At 39.7% G+C, this 19028-nt stretch overlaps 1 protein-coding gene across 3 annotated transcripts in view; it reads left to right on the top strand.

Annotated features, from left to right (window-relative positions):
* The window catches only part of rabgap1l (RAB GTPase activating protein 1-like), a 444915-nt gene that overhangs the window by 135442 nt on the left and 290445 nt on the right, over positions 1–19028 (top strand). For all 3 annotated transcript variants that reach the window (XM_059647710.1, XM_059647711.1, XM_059647709.1), the window contains one exon: positions 3518–3683. In XM_059647710.1, coding sequence (XP_059503693.1) covers positions 3518–3683 — 166 coding nt within the window. The remainder of the gene's footprint in view (positions 1–3517; positions 3684–19028) is intronic.

Here is a 19028-nt window from a genome sequence, read left to right as displayed (position 1 = left end):
AACAAAAATAAGGGCTGCAATTTTCCTTCCCTCGAGTACCAATAAAGAACTATTTTTTATGGCAATTGAAAATGGTTTTATGGTAATCATTGGACTGGTTTTTAAATCCAGATTCATTCATTGAATTCAAGTACCACTAGCTGCTCTGGTCAGATTTGAACCCATGTCCCCAGAGCCTTGGCCTCTCATTATTGGTCTGCTGCTATTTTTTGACTGCATTAATGACTTAGTGCAGGGCAGAAGAAGCACTCACTGTGTCTATTTCGATGAAACACTGATATAGTCAATTCAGATTTCAACCAGGAGGAGCTCCCCTTCATTTTAAATTGTGAACTAGCAAAATTACTCACATGGTTTTGTCAAAGTAGTCTATCCCTAAAGTCTTGTCATCATCTGATTTTATTTGCTTCAAATTTTAAAAAGGGCTTTACTGAATGATTGTCAATTTGTAATTCACATAAATGGAGTAGTATTGAAGAACATGCAACGTTCCTAGGTGTTGTGATTGTTGTTAAATTGGAAGAAATATACAGCAAAAGCATTGAAACATGTTTTTTCTTGCAGAGAAATAAAATGTAAATTGAGATAATTACTGATTCAAACATTATCTGCTGTGTACATTCATGTTTGTTTGTCACATTTAGTCTTTGTAATGATGATAAATCATAAATATAGCATATACAAGTTGCACAGCAGCAGGATGTTTTGGTAACGTTGACCTATTTATTTGCTTAAGACTTTGAAATTTGAAGATACACATCTTTTTTAAATGCCCTCATCAAATTTCTGTTTCATTTTGATCAATTACCATCTTTGTTCATCAAAATGTTTCAACTGATGTCCATTATTCTAACTGCCCTGCCACAAACTATTATAACCTAATTTGGCCCACCCAAAAACTGGTATAATGCCTAAATTAATCTCACAGTCAATTTAACACCCGTGGAGAAACAAACTTTTGTTCAAATCTGAAGTGAAAATATGTCCAGCTAGGTTGTTGCAAACATCTGACTATGGGTTCCTTTTGTTTTAAAAAAAAGTTGTAGGATTATCTGAAATATTGCTCCTAATACTCGTCATCCTTGGTCCCATATGTGAATCGGCGCTTTCCCACTGTAACTATATGAACTCAGATAAAGTAAGAAATTATTCAACTTCCTGGTTTCTCACCTTTGATACATCATGTCTTGAAAGTCTATCTCTCTGTGTATTAAAACAGAAAATGTTGGACATGGCAGGTAGAGCTCCATATGTGGAGAGACAAGCAGGGTTCACAGTGTTTCAGGCTTTCATAAGAATTGGGAGCCATGAGAAAAGCTTTTAAAAATGTTGAAATGGCAGGGTATGGAATAAAGAAAGGGAATGTCTGGGAGAGGATGGAAAAAGGGGGAACATATTGAATGACAATTAAGTGGGAATAGTTAAAGGTAGTGCTAATGGAACAACAAGCAAAGGATATGTTTAGAGGAGGGTTTCTTGGTGAAATAATGAACAACCGCCATCCAGAATCACAGTTAACAGCAAAACTGCAAAGAAAGTGAGACAAAATGGCAGTAATGTGCTGTGAGTCGAGATTTTGGTCTGAAAGTATTCAGCTCCATGGTGAGTCAGAGGCTGCAAAGTGTCAAATGAAAGATGAGGCATTGTTCCTGTAGCTTGTGTTGAGCTTCATTGGAATACTGCATCAGGCTGAGGACGTAGTCATACGACATGGAAACAGACTTCCAGTCCAACTTCTCCATGCAAACCAAGTTTCCCAAGTTAACTCGTCCCACTTGTCTGGATTTGGCCTGTCTCCCTCTAAACCTTTTCTATTCGTATACCTATCTAAATGTCTTTTAAATGTTGTTACCGTACCTACATCTGCCACTTCATCAAGCAGTTCATTCCACGTACAAAACACCCTCTCTGTGGAAAAAGTTGCCCCTCGGGCCCCTTTTAAATCTTTCTCCTCTCACCTTGAAAATATGTCCCCTAGTTTTGAACTCTCTCACCCATGGAAAAAAACTGTTTGCTATTCAGTTTATTTATGCCCCTCATGATTCTATAAACCTTAATAATCAGCTCTGGGGAGGTGATGATATTACCGCTGGACTGTTAATCCAGAGACCCAGATAACGTTCTGGGGACTCTGGTTTGAATCCAGCCATGGCAGATGGTGGAATCTGAAATCAGTAAATATTTGGAATTGAGATTCTAATGGTGACCGTGAATGCATTGTTGATTATCGGGAAAACCCATCTGGTTCACTAATGCCCTTTAGAGAAGCAAACTGCAATCCTTACCTGGTCTGGCCTACTTGTGACTCCAGAGCTACAGCAATGCGGTTGACTCCAAACTGCTATCTGGGCAGTTAGGGATAGGCAATAAATGCTGTCTAGCCAGCAATGCCCGTATCCTGTGAATGAATAAAGAATTTAGATCATTCTTAAGTGAAGTGACCAGTAATGTGCTGGTCTCACGAGTACACTGCATAATGGATCCAGAGCATCCCTACTTTTGTATTCAGTTCCCCTAATGAAAACATTATATGAGTTTTTCTATAGACTTGCCATAAATGCATGCTCACCTTAAGTAATAGATGCTGGGAGTATTGTGCGCAGTTTTGACACTGTGGAAAGGGCGGGGATGCAGATTTGCCAGGATGGAGCATTTGCACTATAAAGCTGGGTTTTTTTTGGAGGGCAACCTGATAGAGGCGTGTAAGATAATGAGGGGCATGGACAGGGTGGATGATTCCTGGGGCTAATTCTTAGAATGGGTGGCTTGACTTATGAGGAAAGATTGGACAAGCTGGACTTGCATCTGCTGAAGTTTTGAATAGGAAGAGGTGACTTGATTGAAACATAAAATCTGAAAAGTATTAACAGGGTGGAAGTGGAGAGGATGGTTCTTCTTCTGGGAGAATTTAGAACTAGGGAATCACTGTATTAAAGATAAGGGATTGTCCATTTAAAATCGAAGTAAGTTTTGTTTTATGCTGAGCGTTATGAGTCTTTAGAACTTTGTACCTGAAAAGGTGATGCAAGCTGACTACTTGAATATTTTTAAGCCAAAGGTAGGTAGATTCTTGTTAAGCAAAGGAGTGGAAAGTTATCCAGGGAGTTGGGAATATAAATTTGAGGTGATAATCAGATCAGTCATGATCTTATTGAAGAACAGAGCAGGATTGAGGGGCTGAATGGCTGACACCTGGTCCTGATTCATTTGTTTGTAAAAATCATGATGCACATTTATAGTGTGTTCATTGGTGCAGTGTCACAAGTTTAACAGTCAAAGTACACAGTGCTATTCTCATAAGTGCAATAGTGACTGTATAATGTTTCTCGTAATGTAGCGTTGTGCTGTGATTTAACAGCATATGGCTGCTGGCAATGGTACTTTTAGTGCTGCAAGGCATTCACTGTCCTGAACACTGTGATTGTTGCAGCATTTTACTGGCACCAGTTGTTCCCAGGCCCCAAAAATGGTTCATTTTGTTCCAGTAGCACAAGAGATTTTTTTCTTTCTTTTGCAGTTGGAAAGAAAAGATCGCGCAGGTATTGGTGACACGATGTATGAAGTGGTGTCCTTGCAAAAACAGTCTGAGAGAGATGGGACTGCTGCTGCTTCAACTGGCTTTATGCTGTACCATGGGAGACAAGCCAGTGTGACCCTTTCCCCCCAGGATAAGGATGATGAAGGTGCGTAACAAGGTTTAGAAAACTATATTGTTCTTGAATAGAACTACAGTCAAACTCATTTTATAAAAGCAGTATCATTATACAAGACATTAAACAGAGGATACACGTTTACTTACTACGTTTTCATGTGGATGCTGATGGAGGCTATTGACTGTTAAAGACCCCTGCACCCCTCTCAGAATTTAATCAGTTAAAAAATAAAGCTTTCATTCCAGATATTATAGTTGTCTTCGAGCAGTGTTGACTAATACTTTAGCCATGAACTGTATGTGGATAATTGTTTCTCTAATCTTTAAATATAAGGATAAGTAAAAGATGCAATGTTTGTTTGCATGATCTCTATGCTAGTGTTTGCATGGCATGTGCATCTGAACTTACTGCTTGTGTTTTTGTTGGCAGTTTAATTAGATGAAAAGTACAGGGTTTGTTTCCTTTGTTTGTTGTGATGGCTGTACTTTTTTTGGTTACTGACTTGCGTTTAGACACTTGTTAGATTACACTAGTTGGCTGGTTGACCAAGCTGTGATGGTGTTCTTTTACGTTGAATGGGAGCTCTGAGTGCTGTTGATCAGACGGGTTACAGGAATCACTTTGTGGGATTGTCATTTACTGGGATCAGTACCTGTGGTGGTTCGTTGCAAGTTGCTCTCATAATAGCTGCAGTGAAGTACAGGCCACTTAAATGCCAAGCTATCTACACCCTTTGTAGAAAGGCCAGATTGTTGCAGCAGCAGCAAAGCTGTACAGTACCATGTTGTCGTAACAAATATTCCTCTACCTTATGTTTCTCCAAGCCCTCTTAAACAAGACTTCAAATATGTTCCACTTTGTTCAAATAACAACAATTGAACAGAGCCCTGAACTGGAAGAAGCAAATACTATCTTTTTTATCCCCCTTGCTTTCAGTACTCCAATAATTTTGAAATTGACCTTTGTTCCCCTAAATCATTTCCTACGTTTGGCATTGTCCCAAATACAGTACAGTAATAACTAATACGGTGCTTTTCAGTTGATGCAGAGAATAAATCAGGGGATTATAGCTACATTTTGATTGGACTAATCAATGTAGGAACTCGTGGTGTCCATTTTTAGTGAATCACAGTCACCTTTAGAGAGCCTCAGTAAAGTCCTGTACTCTTGTATCAAAACAGTATTTGCTAACCCTGTATTCGGATAATTATTGTAGCTGAATTTTAATTGGCCTAATCAACTCAGGAGATTCTGGCAATCTTTTTGGCGTATCACACCACATCAGAAATCTCAGTAGAGCTCCACAAAAAACATATTTTTCTCTCAGGTAAAGAATAAAATTAAAGGATCTGTAACATTATATGAAAATAAAACACAAGACTTTTCCTGATGCCTGGGACAGGACGACTACTTCATCTGGGATGAAGTAACAGATTATCTGGCCATTATCATATTGTGACAGTAGAACCCTGGCTGTGTGCACCAGTTAATGACTGCATTGTTGTAACAGTGGCTACTTTTCTAAAGTGCACGAAATAGCTGCAAAACATCTTCGGGGAATGTCTTGAGATTGTAGAGGTTGTTCTAGAATTGCATGATCTTTCTTCTCCTTCCTCCCATCCTTGCTAATCCCTTTCAAGATATTTCTGATTGTCGTGGGCACTTTAATATTACTGGGGAAACCTTTTTGAAAAGATATTTCCATTGTTAACCAACCGAGATCAGTGACCTCATGTGGGTCATTCTTTACGATATCCTTTAGCTGCACAAAGCATAGGTGAGAAAATATTCATGGCTTAATTTTAATCAATTTGATAAATTTGACATTTGCAGTGCTGTTGTGCACTTGACTCTGTGTGCTACAACCTTTCTGATCTTGGGAGTTCTCGAGGTTCTTCCTAGTCTGTTATTTTTATCACCTTAATTAAGTGGTCATTCTGGTATGAAATTGTAATTGGAATCCTCTGGTGATGCAGTCATGAAAAGCCCTCAGTGTGATGAACATATCCAGGCATCTGAACCGTTTCATTGTGCATAGTCTTGTTACCTGTTCAATTATGCATTACCTTAGGTTTATCTTGAATAAAAATTCATCTGCCATTGCCATAAATTAGTCCCAATGTTTGTGAATGTCAAATTGGTCTCCTTACTTGGCCACATTCCTTTACAGCTCGCTATAAAATCATTCCTCTGTGGAATTTTGCTGTATCCTGTACCCCAGGCAGTGCTATTTTTATCTGGAAATAATGAATCAGCATATGAATATCATTGGTGGGAGAACCAAGTTAACAGTGTATTGGCAAATTGTACTTCAGAATAAGGTTATTGATTGACTAATGCCATGCTGAAATCTTGTCTCAGAACAATTTCCTTTTATACAAGCAAAACAAAATTTCAGAGCTTTTTTTTATTATAGGCTGCATTTGTGGTAAGATAAAAGGGAGTTTTTGATATCTGTCATGCGAAGGGGTTGCAGAAATTATGTCTCTTGAGACTGGTCAATGCTCCCTTGTTGAGGCATTTGCATTGAATTATGGAATAAATTTAACAAATCCCAAGCTTGTCGATGGCAGTCAGATCTGAGGGTGTGATAAGAAAGGGTCAAACTCTATTGCCTAAAGGCAAAGTTAAGGTTAGAGAATGATGCATATAAAATGGACTCAATAAGGCCAGAATATTCCTTGAATGCAAGTCAAACTAACAGGACAAGCAAAGATAAGTTAGCGAAAAGTGAATTGAAAAATTTCTTCCTTCATGCAAATCATGATTGGAATGATCAATCAGAAAAGGAGTGGAATGACATTTATGAAAGAAATTGTGTTATGTAATTGGACAATGGGTTGGGTAAGATGGAGATACAGAGGAGTAAACTTCATGAGCGAAGAATTTTAAAATTGTTAGTCTTTCAGATTTAGCACCCCCCTCCACAATTTCTGACTTCTCCAAGGAGTGTAAAGCATGCTCTTATGGTTAGTGGGGTGCATTTGTTTAAAATTAGGTCACTGTTTTCGGTCAGAATTGGAGGGAACTTGTTTCTGAGGGCTGTGTGATATTGGAGCAGCCTGCCTCAGAAGGCGGTTCAGTCAGGGTAATTGAATTTACCCGTTTAAGTTGGGATAGTTTCTTGTTTGGCCAGGGAATCTGAGGTTATTAGGGGATAAATGTGAATGTGGAATTTGAAACACACACAGATCAGCCTTGATCTGTTTGAATGGAGGAGCAGGCTCAATGACCAGCCGCCGCCTCTTACTTTTTACATCCGCTGAAAATCAAGAAATGCAATCCGCTTCCATAGCCTTTAGCACATTCTGCAATTTCTTGTAAGTTACAATGAATGCTCAGAAACCTCTAACTTCATTTCAGCAGGCATTTACGTGCAATTCCTTTACTTACTTGCTAACATGAATTCCAGTGACTGCTGGCAATGACTGAAGTAGGCTGTTAAACACAGCTGTTGAATACTCATTGCAGTCTGATGGCCCTTGTTTTCAGCTCCAGTCGTGAAGCTTCAGGACCAAGTGTAAATACTTTGAGTCTCATGTCGACACTGATGTAAAGAACATACTTTTTCTTTTGCAGTGGAAGCTTGTCATGGAAAACATGAGCCCTGTAATTGATACCATATGCCATTGGGATCCGAACATGTTTAACTCATCAGTTTTCCAACATATTTGGGACTGATCCCTGGAGTACTTGCGCATATAATGGAATATCGTTTGCAAAGCCTTTCTTCAGAGGCAATGGACAGGTGGCAACCCCAAGTGATATGGAGCACCCCATCTGTTGAGTCTACAAACAGACAAACTATCCCCATGATAGTGCATGCTATCCACCACTTCCGGAAAGGCAAATTCTCACCTCCATGAATTCCTGTTGGATTGCTACATTTGACACTGACATGAGCAGAACGGTTTTGGAGAGGGTGCCCTCTGTTATGTCATTCAACGTCAGAGATTCTACGCTTTGCTTATCTTACTCAGAGACTGGAAAGAACATCAGAACTGAAGTTAGCAGAATGCTGAAGAGGGTTATTGTTTTAAACATACTTCAACAAATTCAGTCTGTCTGTGACAGCTCCTTTACATTGCTAGCATGTGTCGTTGCAATGCTGAAATATCTGACATATATCTCATGTTCAACTTCTTATCTAGCTGCTTGCTTTTAAAGCAGATTCAAAAGTATTATTGCATTATATAACAAAAATAAATACCTTATTTAGCAAGTTCACAAGTGGTTCATTTATAATATGAAGATCTCAATAGTTGGGTGGGATTTTTTTGCTCATAGCAATGTAACTACAGGAACTGTACAATTCCAGACTTTGTTATCAGGTTGTGGTTCATAGAGTTGATAGAAGCAATTTTGAAAACCCTGACATTATAGTTTTCACATGGATAAACATATTCAAATTGGGGCCAGATTTTGCCAAAAGTAATGTCTTCTGATTTCACCCAGTGAGAATTGGCAAATCTTAAAACATTTTAAATAGGTGAATGTATTGAAGGAGGGTCTTTTGGTGCAGTGGTAGTGTCCCAAACACTGGTCTAATTCATGTCTCATTGGCCCTGGAGCTGTGTTGCAACATGTCTGAACAGGTTGATTGGAAATAATTATCGTGCAAAGAACATACAAACTTTATGGACTGTGAAAGATCAGCTGGCCAGTTAAGCCTGCCAGTGTGTTTATGGTGGTTGAATCATTGTGACTGAATACTGCCCACTTCCCTCCTCTCTAACGTTATTCCTCCTTGCTGTCAGCCTGCTGATTCTGTACTGCCCCACTGCTCACCACACACCAATACATGGAAATCCAGCAGCTGAAGAGTGATGTGAAGGTCTGAATCCATCAGATCAGTGCCAATATAACACTGCTCATGATCCAGGTGGTGCAGGAATTTCTCTCCCTTCTGGCATTACAAATTAATCTTAAAAACTGTGATGGCCTGGTGGTAATCACACTGGACTGGTAATCCAGAACCCTCGGCTAATGTTCTGGGAACATGGGTTCAAATCCCACCATGGTAGATGTTGAAATTTAGTAAAATCTAGAATTAAAAGTTAATCTAATAGTGACATGTAACCACTGTCACTTGTTACAAAAAAACCCATTAGGTACACTAAATGTCCTTTGGGGAAGGAAACCTGTCATGCTTAGGTAGTCTGGTTTACATGTAACTCCAGACCCAGAATAATGTGGATGACTTATTGAGTTGCCTAGTCTTTTTTGGCCAACTCTACAATCAATTCTGCGGAAGGATTACTGGACCTGAAAAGTTAACTCTGATTTCTGTCCGTAGATGCTGCCAGAACCTGCTGAGCTTTTCCAGTAATTTCTGTTTTTGTTTCTAAATCCAGCTTCTGCAGTTCTTTTGGTATTTATTAATTTGGCCCATGTAGACATGAGATTTTATGACAGTGCAGCCATTAGATCACTAGGATTAGTTGGCTTTGAGTATTTGAATGAAATTAGACTAAGACAAAACATAATTGGTAAATTAGTTTGAATGCTGAAACCATAGCTGGTCAGAAGAATAGGTTTTCACAGCTAACTTGCTCATGTACTTATGATTTTAAATGTAATTTCCCATTGATTTCTTACCAAAAAAGGTCTTGGATATTTACATAGGATTACATAGACTGTATGGCACATTAATGTAACACTTGAACCTCCTCCTGCTTTCCTCATGTAAAACTTTCATTCTCCATCTCTTTTAGTATTTTTCTTGTTTCTCCAGTTTTGTTTCCACCCTTGGGTGACTATCTGTGTGGAATTTGCACATTCTCCCTCTGTCTGTGAGAGTTTCACCAAGTTTCCCCCCACAGTCCAAAGATGTGCAGGTTCGAAGGATTGGCCATGCTAAATTGTCTATAGTATCCAGGGATGTGCAGGGTAGGTGGATTAGCCGGGGAGAATGCAGGGTTACAGGAATAGGATAGGGAGTGTGAATCTGGGATGTTCTTCAGAGGGCTGGTATGGACTCGATTGGCTGAATGTCCTCCTTTCACACTGAAGGGATTCTATGATTCTATAAATACATCTGTGCTATTCAATTCAACCACTCCCTTTTTGTGCCAAGTTCCATGTTCTGATCACTCTCTGGAGAAAGATATTTCTTTTGAATTCCCTATTTACTACTTAATGACGGTCTTATATTGATAGCTTCTAAATATTCTCTTTGTAGACGCTCTGTCAAAACTTCTGATAGTTTCAAAGACTTTTATTAGGTGACATCTCAGCCCCCTGTTTTTTTTTAGGGATGCATCTTGTTGATCCTTGCCTGATGTGTAAACACATATATCTGGGATTATCCTTAGAAAATTGTCACAACTTAACCAGAAAGAGCAAGCAATGATTTTTTTTTCCAAACTGTCACGAAATGTGTCAAATCTTAATTAAGCTAGACGACCAGTTTGTCTGAAGGACTACTCGACAAAAACAATCCATGCAAGGTTACATTATTAGCTGAGAAAATAATTATTTGCTGCAAGCATGCTTTACTTGAACAAACAGCAGTCAAAAGAAAGGATATCAAATTTGCTACAATGCACTAAAGGTATCCCCTCTCAGCATCCCCAAATTCATTCACCCACTTGTATTCATAATCAGCCAGATAAAAGACGGATGAGTTGACACAAATATAAATGAGAAAATGTAGATAGAGAAACAAAATTCTGAAGATCAAAAGCCCAGATCTCAAGAGTGAGTTATGTTGTCTTTCTCAGTTCCTTTTGTTGTCAACAATGGTGAAACACTGCTGTCTGTGAAGCAATGGCCATTCTTCACTTGTAGTTGATCCAGGGTTTCCTAGCTGTTTTGTTAGAGTTTCTTAATTTTTCTGTGTTGTCACTTGCTGATAGAAAACATTTCTCTCTTTTCCCTTCCGTTTGGTGACTCTGGATGACCTTGGCCGCTCTGCACTTATAGGTCTGTAACAAACTGCAGCTGGACCAATCCGAGAGTTATCATTCAGTCAATTTTTACTTAACTCAAAACCCATAGTGGTGTGCTGACTTAATAATGTGACAATCCCACTGCTTCAATAGCAATGTTATCTTGTACACCTAAAAATGTAAACCACTTGATTTTTCAGAGTTTCACAACTCATCTGATATCTCTGCTGTGTAACAGTGCAAAAGATTTACTCATGTACTCTTGTAATTTGTTGCTGTCCTGCTCGTATTGACCATCCTCCCAATTTGATATTTTCTTTCATGCATGGCATACGAACGTTGCTGACCAAGCTCATATCTAGATCCTATCCCTAATTACCTTACTGAAGCTGATGGTGAGCTGCCTGCTTGAACTGTTGCAGTCTCAGTGTTGTAGGTTGATCCACAATGCTGTTAGGGAGGGAATTCCAGGATTTTGATCCAGTGATACTGAAAGACTGGCAATATATTTCCAAATCAGGATGGTGAGTGGCTTGTAGGCCATGTATCAGTTGCTCTTGCCATTCTAAATCGTAATGGTCGTGGATTTGGAAGGTGCTATCTATGGAGCATTGGTGAATTTCTGCAGTATATCTTGTAGACGGTATGCTCTGCTGCTACTGAGTGTTGCTGGTAGAGAGAGTGGATGTTTATGGATTTTGTGCCAATCAAGCAGACTGCTTTGTCCTGGATTGTGTTGATCTTCTTGACCGTTCTTGGAGCTGCACTCATCCAGGCGAGTGGACAATGTGATGGAGCACTCCTGACTTTTGTCATGCAGATGGTGGACATGCTTTGGGGAATCTGAGGGTAATTTCTTGCTGCTGGATTCCTTGCCTCTGACCTACTCTTTTATGTGGCTGTTCCAGTTCGGTTTGTGGTCAAAGACATTTATAGTGGGAGATTCAGCAATGCTAATATAAAAGGATGATGGTTAGTTTCACACTTGTTGGAGAGTGGTGTGGATGTAATTTGCCATTTGTCAACCTAAGCTAGATATTGTTCAGATGTTGCTACTTTTGGACAGGGACTGCTTCAGTATCTGGGGAGTCATGAATGGTACTGTATATTATACACTTATTGGCAAACTTCCCATGATGGAGGGAAGGTCATTGATGAAACAGCTAAAGATGGCTAGGGCCTAGCACCCTATCCTGATGAACTTCCTGCAGAGATGGGGTACCTCACCACAGGGGATTCACAACCATCTTCACCAGGACAGTTAGGGTTGAGCAAAAGATGCTCACCAAGCCAGTGACCCCATATCCTGTGGAAGAAGAAAATTAACTTGAGATAATTATTTTTAAGCACCTTAATTGAGTGCGTTATGACAAACGCCCATGACAAGTGGGACTTGAACTCATCCATACAGAAACTGACTCGAGGATTTCTAATTATAGTTTTAAAGTCACATGTCTCATGGTCTGTATACCTACTGAAGTGCATCAATGAATTATGTTAATCAGCATTATCCCATCGATTGGATGAACTGGAAAAGAATACACAAATCTAATTAACACTTCGTGTTTTCACTTTTATAGCACCTCCAGAACATTCCAAAGTGTTTTACAGCCATTGAATTTTTCAAAAAAGCTGAGCAGCAAATATTTTACAATGCTGCATCCCATTGTCATTCTATGAACAAAACTCAGAGGCTCTTTAAATGGAATAACCCCTTTCTCCATCTGCATTGCTGCAACAATCACTGACGTTGTGTACCTGTTTGGGCAAAATGTTGCTTTTGTTCTAAAAATTGGCAAATAGCTTTGCACTAGCTCATTATTCTACAGTTCCTGTTCATTCTGCCTGACTGCTCCTCCATAGTCTCTGATGTCAGCTCAGTAAATATATGGAACCTTGATCAGTTTCACTTGGCTCGCTCTCCCTAGATTCCCTTGAACAGCTGTGTATGAAGTGGCTTTTTGCAGGGAACTTGTTATCTCTCCGTATGCTGCTCTGGGCTTAGAGTTACTTTCAGGGTGAACTGCTTGTGGACATTCTGGCAACCTGAAATGAACATGTTTGGGGAAATCCTTGTTCCTGAAGATTACCCACTGAGGTCCATTGCAGTGGTCAGGCTACTGCTGGCTAAGTTTTATGTCAGGCCAAGTTTTACTGTCAGGCCAGCCCTTCTTCACAGTAACTATGGAGACTTATGCAAAACAGAGACAATTGGCCTAGTGTGCCTATGCCGGCTCTTTGAAAGAGCTACCTAATTGATCTTACACTCTTGCTTTCACGCCTTAGCCCCAATAGTATTGATTTTCAGTTTCGTTAATAGTGCATTACATTTAAACTTTGGGTGGGAATCATGTTGTAAAATGGATAACCTATCTTCACTTCTGGCAATTGCACGTAAGTTTACCTCAAATCCCCAGAGTTCAAGCAGTTTTACCCTTTAATAACAACTTGGATGGTCACCTCTGTAGCTGTGTTACAGTTTACAATTTGTATTTATGTAGTTCTTTTACTGACTAATAATTCAGTGACAAGATTTAAATGAAAGGCCTTACAGCAGTCTCATGACAGTACTAGAGTCTCCTGGATTGGATTAACAACTGTTCACTTTGTGAATCACTTCATTGCAACATTGACTACACTTCAGCGTATTTCAATAGCTGTGATGAAAGACACACCAATTAACATTTGTTCTTTCTGTAGCACTGGTGCTCTTTAGGTACTAGAGTCATGTTTTCTGAATTGTTTATTTCCTTGCTCATACAATGTGGGTGGATCATCTCTGTTCATCTGGTATGTGCCCATCCTTGTCACTTTTTTAGAGCTCTAGTGCTTGCTTGCTCATTTCTGTCATCTTGATTCAGAGTCCTCATTGTTTTTGATCAAGTTATCTATCATTCCTAGATTACGTTGAAAAAACAATCCTTTAATAACTGTATATTGAACAGTTTTTCCCTCTAACCATACTTTACTTCCAATTCTCGTCACTTATGAAGATTTGTTTTAGGTAACGTTTTAAATTTGCCTGGCATGTACTTCAATCATCAGAATCAGCAAAATAATAAAATTTAAAAAAAACTGTTGATGTGCGAGCTCTGAAACTAAAAGCAGAAAGTAATGAAGAAACTTAACCAGCCTGTCAGCATCTTTGGAGAGAAAAACAGTTAATGCTTTCAATTTGATCTATAAAAGGGTCATTGGACTTGAAACATTAACTCTGGTTTTCTCTCCGCAGATGTAGCCTGACTTGCTGAGTTTTCTAGCATTTTCCAAATCAGCAAAGATTGCTGTTTTTGTTTGCACTCTGTGTAACATCGAAAGCATTCATATTTAGTGACGGTGCCAGCCTCTCTGCCTATATTTCTTTGCTTGATGGTTTGAACGCCTTAGCAAGTCGTAACATTTGGATTGGCACTAAGTTGAGTAAAGCTGAACGCTCACTGCTTTCTTTGGATTGTAATCTCTGCTGTCACGTTTTCACCTCTATGTTTACCTTGTACTTTGGCTGTGTTTTTGTCAAACTCAATGCTGACTCCTTTCCCAGCACCAACTGCAAACGTCACCCTTGTGTAAGAGTGTCTTGCTTTTAGGATAACACAAAATTCTTCTCCTGCAAGACTGGCTAATTTCTATGTTTCTTTTCTAGGCCTTTCTCTTTAAGATACGTTTGATCTTTTACTAAACAGAGTACGGTCTGTTGAATGATATTGGTAATTCTTCAGGTATTTACTTGGGGCTCAATTGTTTTGAAATCATTGTCTGCCATTGGTTCTACCTGTTACCTGAGTTTTGAAATTTGTTCATAAGATCTGGGTGTCCTTGGTCTAGCCAACATTTATTGCCCATCCGTAGGTCACTGTAAATTCATAAATAAGAAGGTGTGCTGCAACACATCTAGTGTCGGGGCACCCATTGCACTGTTAGGGAGGGAAGACCCACTGACAATAAAGGATTGATGATACAGTTCCAGGTAAGACTGGAGGGGAACTTGCAAGTGATGGTTCTCACTTGTATCTGCTGCCCCTTGTTCTCCTAGGTGTGAGGGTTCTCAGGCTTGGAGGGTTCTCGAGGAGAAGTCTTGGTAAGTTGCTTCAGTGCACCTTCTAAATGGTGTCGGCTGCTACTACTGAGCACCAATGATGAAGGGAGTAAACGTTGTAGGTGGTAGATAGAGTGTCAAACAAATGCGCTGCTCATCCAAGTACTCTCACTCTAGAGAAATGGAAAGAATGTCGAGTCGTCAGGACCAGTCACATTGCTCACTTTGTTTTCTGGGTTTTTTTTTGGTCAGACTATAAGTTAATTACCAGTGCCTAATCTACAGAGAAATATCATGTCCACTGTTATTTGTCATTTATATCAATGATTTGGATAAGAAAGTAGAATGCTCAGTAAGTTTGCAGGTGACATCAGAATTGTTGGTATTGTGGACAGTGATGAATGTTATCTAAGAATTCAACAGGATCTTGATCAGCTCGACCAGAGGGTTGAGGAATGGCAGATGGAGTTTAATTCAGATAAATGCGAGCTGCTGCATTTTTGTAAATCAAACCAGGGCAGGACTTACACAGTTAAGAACAGGGCCCCAGGGAGCGTTGTCGATCTGAGGCACCTAGGGGTTCAGGTATATATTTCTCTGAAAGTAGCATTACAAATAGACAAGGTTCTGAAGAAGGCATTTGGCATGCTTGCCTTCATTGGTTAGACCATTGAGTACAGGAGTTGGAATGTTACGTTGCAGTTGTACGGGACGTCGGTGAGGCCACTTTTTGGAGTACTGTGTATAGTTTTGATCACACTACAATAGGAAGGATCTTATTAAATTGGAAATGGTGCAGAAACAATTTATATGGAAATTACGGGTACAGCAGCAATTTATAAGGATATTACGGATACTAGAGGGTTTGAATTATAAGGAGAGGCTGAGTAGGCAGGGACTATCTTCCCCTGGAGTGTAGGAGGTTGAGGGGTGATCTTTATAGAAATTTTTTAGATCATGAGAGGCATAGATAAGGCAAATCGCCAAGGTCTTTTACCAAGTGTAGGGGGGTCCAAAACTACAGGGCATAGGTTTAAGGTGAGAGGGGAAAGATTTAAAAGCGATCTGAGGGGCAACTTTTTCACACAGAGGGTAGCGCATATATGGAATGAACTACCAAAGGAAGTGGTGGAGGTGGGTACAAGTACAACATTTAAAAGGCATCTAGAAAGACACATGGATAGGAATGGTTTAGAGGGATATGGGCCAAAAACTGGCAAATGGGGCTAGATTAATTTAAGATATCTAGTTGGCTCGGTTGAGTTGGACCAAGAGGCCTGTTTCTGCACTGTACAATTTTATGACTGTAAGTGGGACTAGTTCAGTTTATGAAATATGGTTGGCATGGATGAGTTGGACTGACGGGTATGTTTCCGTGCTGTATGACTCTAAATAGTACAAGTTTTAATGTGCAGTGCGTAAACACTGGCCATTACTGTTTAATGATGGGACCGTTGCCCCAGTTTCTAGTTAGCCGTTGTAATAACATGGCTTCTTGTCAACACCTATTTATGGATCTTTGTTAACCTTCTGATCCCAGGTATGCACGTGAATCTGTCAAAATCTTGGTGATCCTGTTTCCTTTTATTTTTGTGGCTAGGCAGTCTATCATTATAGCAAGAGATATAACATCCAAATAGTATTCAAATATTTTTAAGACAACAATCTCATTAGAATATTACGAAGAAAGAAAGGCACATTGCCTGAAATCTTGTACTGGAACCTTTTCACAGCTGTGTGGATCCTGTGACTGGAAGATCTATTTATATTAGACACTGTATTACACTGGCTACTGGGGGAAATGAGATTTTGCCCTGTGAAAGACGCTATTATTTTTCAAAAGGTATTATTGACAAGAGATAATAAATACCCCAAGGTACCATCTGGAATCAAATAATGGAATAATTTAAGAATGGACCAGGTGTTATGTTTCCATAGACTTTGTAATTCCAATTCTGCCACCTTCAATAATTGGGAGGCACCAGGTAAAAGCAAATACTGGGTCTGACTGTTGTCGGACAACATGTTTTCTTCTTTGGGTTTATAAACTGAAATGAAAGTTGCACTACAAGTAACTGGAATAGCACGAGACTTTTGCATCTTGAAAATCGAGTGCTACATCATTTTGAGCTGTGCAATGTAATGTTGCTTTGAAGCATAAAGGAGGGGAATTTGAGACTGAGCAGCCCTAAAAGTCTTTAACTGTCTGAGTGGTTGAGTTGCAGAGTGTTCAAAGCTGTAAATGTCAGGGCAGTGGGAGGAACCATCCAGCGCCTGCAAATTGAAAGCATTCATCTCTTCTTGTCCCCCTCTCATTCTGCTCTGTGTGGGGAAAGGTAGAAAACCAAAATGCTTAATAGAAGGAATTCTAACAAGCATGGCAGCTAGAGGGAGAATTACCAGGGAATCTTTTGTTCCTACGTGAGGGCTCAATTTGGGTCTCTGATTAATGGGCAGCCATTGAATCAGTGCTACTTCTGTACTATATTGAAGTGTCAGCCTAAATCATGTGTAGTTCTCTGAATGGGATGTGATCCTGCAACATCCTGTCCCCCTGAAGGCAAGAGTACTGTTTGCTCAACCAAGGCTGATTGCCCAAAAAGATGGTGAGGCTTTTAAATCTTCCTCTTCACCAATCTTTTAGTCTGATTCTGAAGCCTAAGGACATCCCGTAGGCTACAGTAAAGCTAGCTGAAGATAAGTGCTTACTAAATGCACTCGAACGCTGTGATTTAGATTGGGTTGAAACGATGACAGCAACAGAGTGTGCCACAACAGCTGAAACTGGTGATTCTGGCACCACATGTTAAGATTGTAAGTTTGATCAATTGACACTTTATTGGCTTGCTTAGTTCTCACTAGCTATGGTCAGATCAGCCCACACTGCTCCCAGTCATGCAAATACATCAGACAGGCAATTGTGTGTGTCAAGGGTCCAGTTTTCATTTGGTGATGTATTGTGGGGAAATTTGGAACCTTATGTTATAAACAGATTAATCTGCATTCTGCCAAGTGCTTATTTTACAAGATTGTTACTTTCTGTAACGGACACAGCCTGAAGTAAATTTATTCTGCATACTGTCAAATTCAATCTCCAATGAAAGAACTGCAGGATCAGTGGGCTTGTTTCCCAAATACTGATAGCAATCTGCAAAGCAATCACAACTTTGTGCTTGCAAATGAATTCAGTTAATAGCATTTTCCTCCTGCAGGCTGGGAGGGTGCATGAGATTGCACAGCGACTCCATTTCCAGTTCTTTAACAAAGGCAGAGGCAGTCAAGCAAGGTCAAACAATGAATAGCTGGATAACATTATCTAACATCTGAACACATTTCAGAGCAGTATCCTGTAAATAGAATGTAAATATTTCCTTTCGTTACTGGTTCTTCAACAAAGGAAATGGAGCTGGTGGCTGGTGGTAACATTTTGGACTTGAACACACTGTGAATGAGCTTCTGCAGCATTTTGTACTCTGAAATTCAAAATCCTTTGAGTGAAGAAAATTCTCATCTCTACTTTCCAGGAGACCAGAGTGAAACTGCACCCTACTCTTTTCACACTTTATTAAGCTTTTAATTAGGCCTACAAATGACAAACATGCACATACCCAAAATCTAAATATTTCAGTTTCAGTATATGTTATATGGTGTCTCAGTGGTTAGCACCGCTGTCTCACAGTGCCAGGGACCCAGGCTCGATTCCAGCCTTGGGCAATTGTCTGTGTGGAGTTTGCACATTCTCCCCGTGTCTGCATGGGTTTCCTCCAGGTGGTCTAGTTTACTGTCTCAATCCAAAAATGTGCAGGTTAGGTGGGTTGGCCGTGCTAAAATGTCCATAGTATTCAGGGATGTGTAGATTAGGTGGGTTATAGGGGATGGGTCTGTGGAGGATTGCTCTCACGGTCAGTGTGGACTTGTTGGGCCAATGGGGCCAGTTTCCACACGTGTAGGCCTTCTATGATTCATAATATATATATGCGTATGTGTATGTGATATGAGCACAGATTGATGTCTGTCAGCTGAATATTATTCAACATTCAATATCCAATTAATAATTTTGGTTTCTAAGTGGCTGACCCTTTATTCTGAAACTACGACCTCCCATTTTAAATTTCCCAGAGGTAGAGAAGCATCTTCTAAGCAACGCATCTGTCAAGCCTGTTAATAATGTTCCATGTTTCAATTAGATCATCTCCCGTTCTTCTAAACTCTAAGGAACATAGGCCTAATCTACTCAATCTTGTAGGATAATTCCATCATTTTAGCAATCAGCCCACTGAAACTTCATTGCGCTCCCTCGTCGACAACTATATTTTGTTTTAGGTAAGGAGACCACAGTTGTTGGAAATACGGCTTGGCCTCACTTATACTGTTGGGTTAAAACTTATTTACTGTGATATTCCAAACCCTTTTTAATAAAAGTTCAACAAGCCATTCCCTTTCTAATTC

The sequence above is a fragment of the Stegostoma tigrinum genome, chromosome 8 (assembly GCF_030684315.1).
Source record: "Stegostoma tigrinum isolate sSteTig4 chromosome 8, sSteTig4.hap1, whole genome shotgun sequence".
In the NCBI taxonomy this organism is placed as follows: domain Eukaryota; kingdom Metazoa; phylum Chordata; class Chondrichthyes; order Orectolobiformes; family Stegostomatidae; genus Stegostoma; species Stegostoma tigrinum.
The sequence above is the reverse complement of the archived record's forward strand: the minus strand, read 5'-3'. Positions and strand labels throughout refer to the sequence as shown.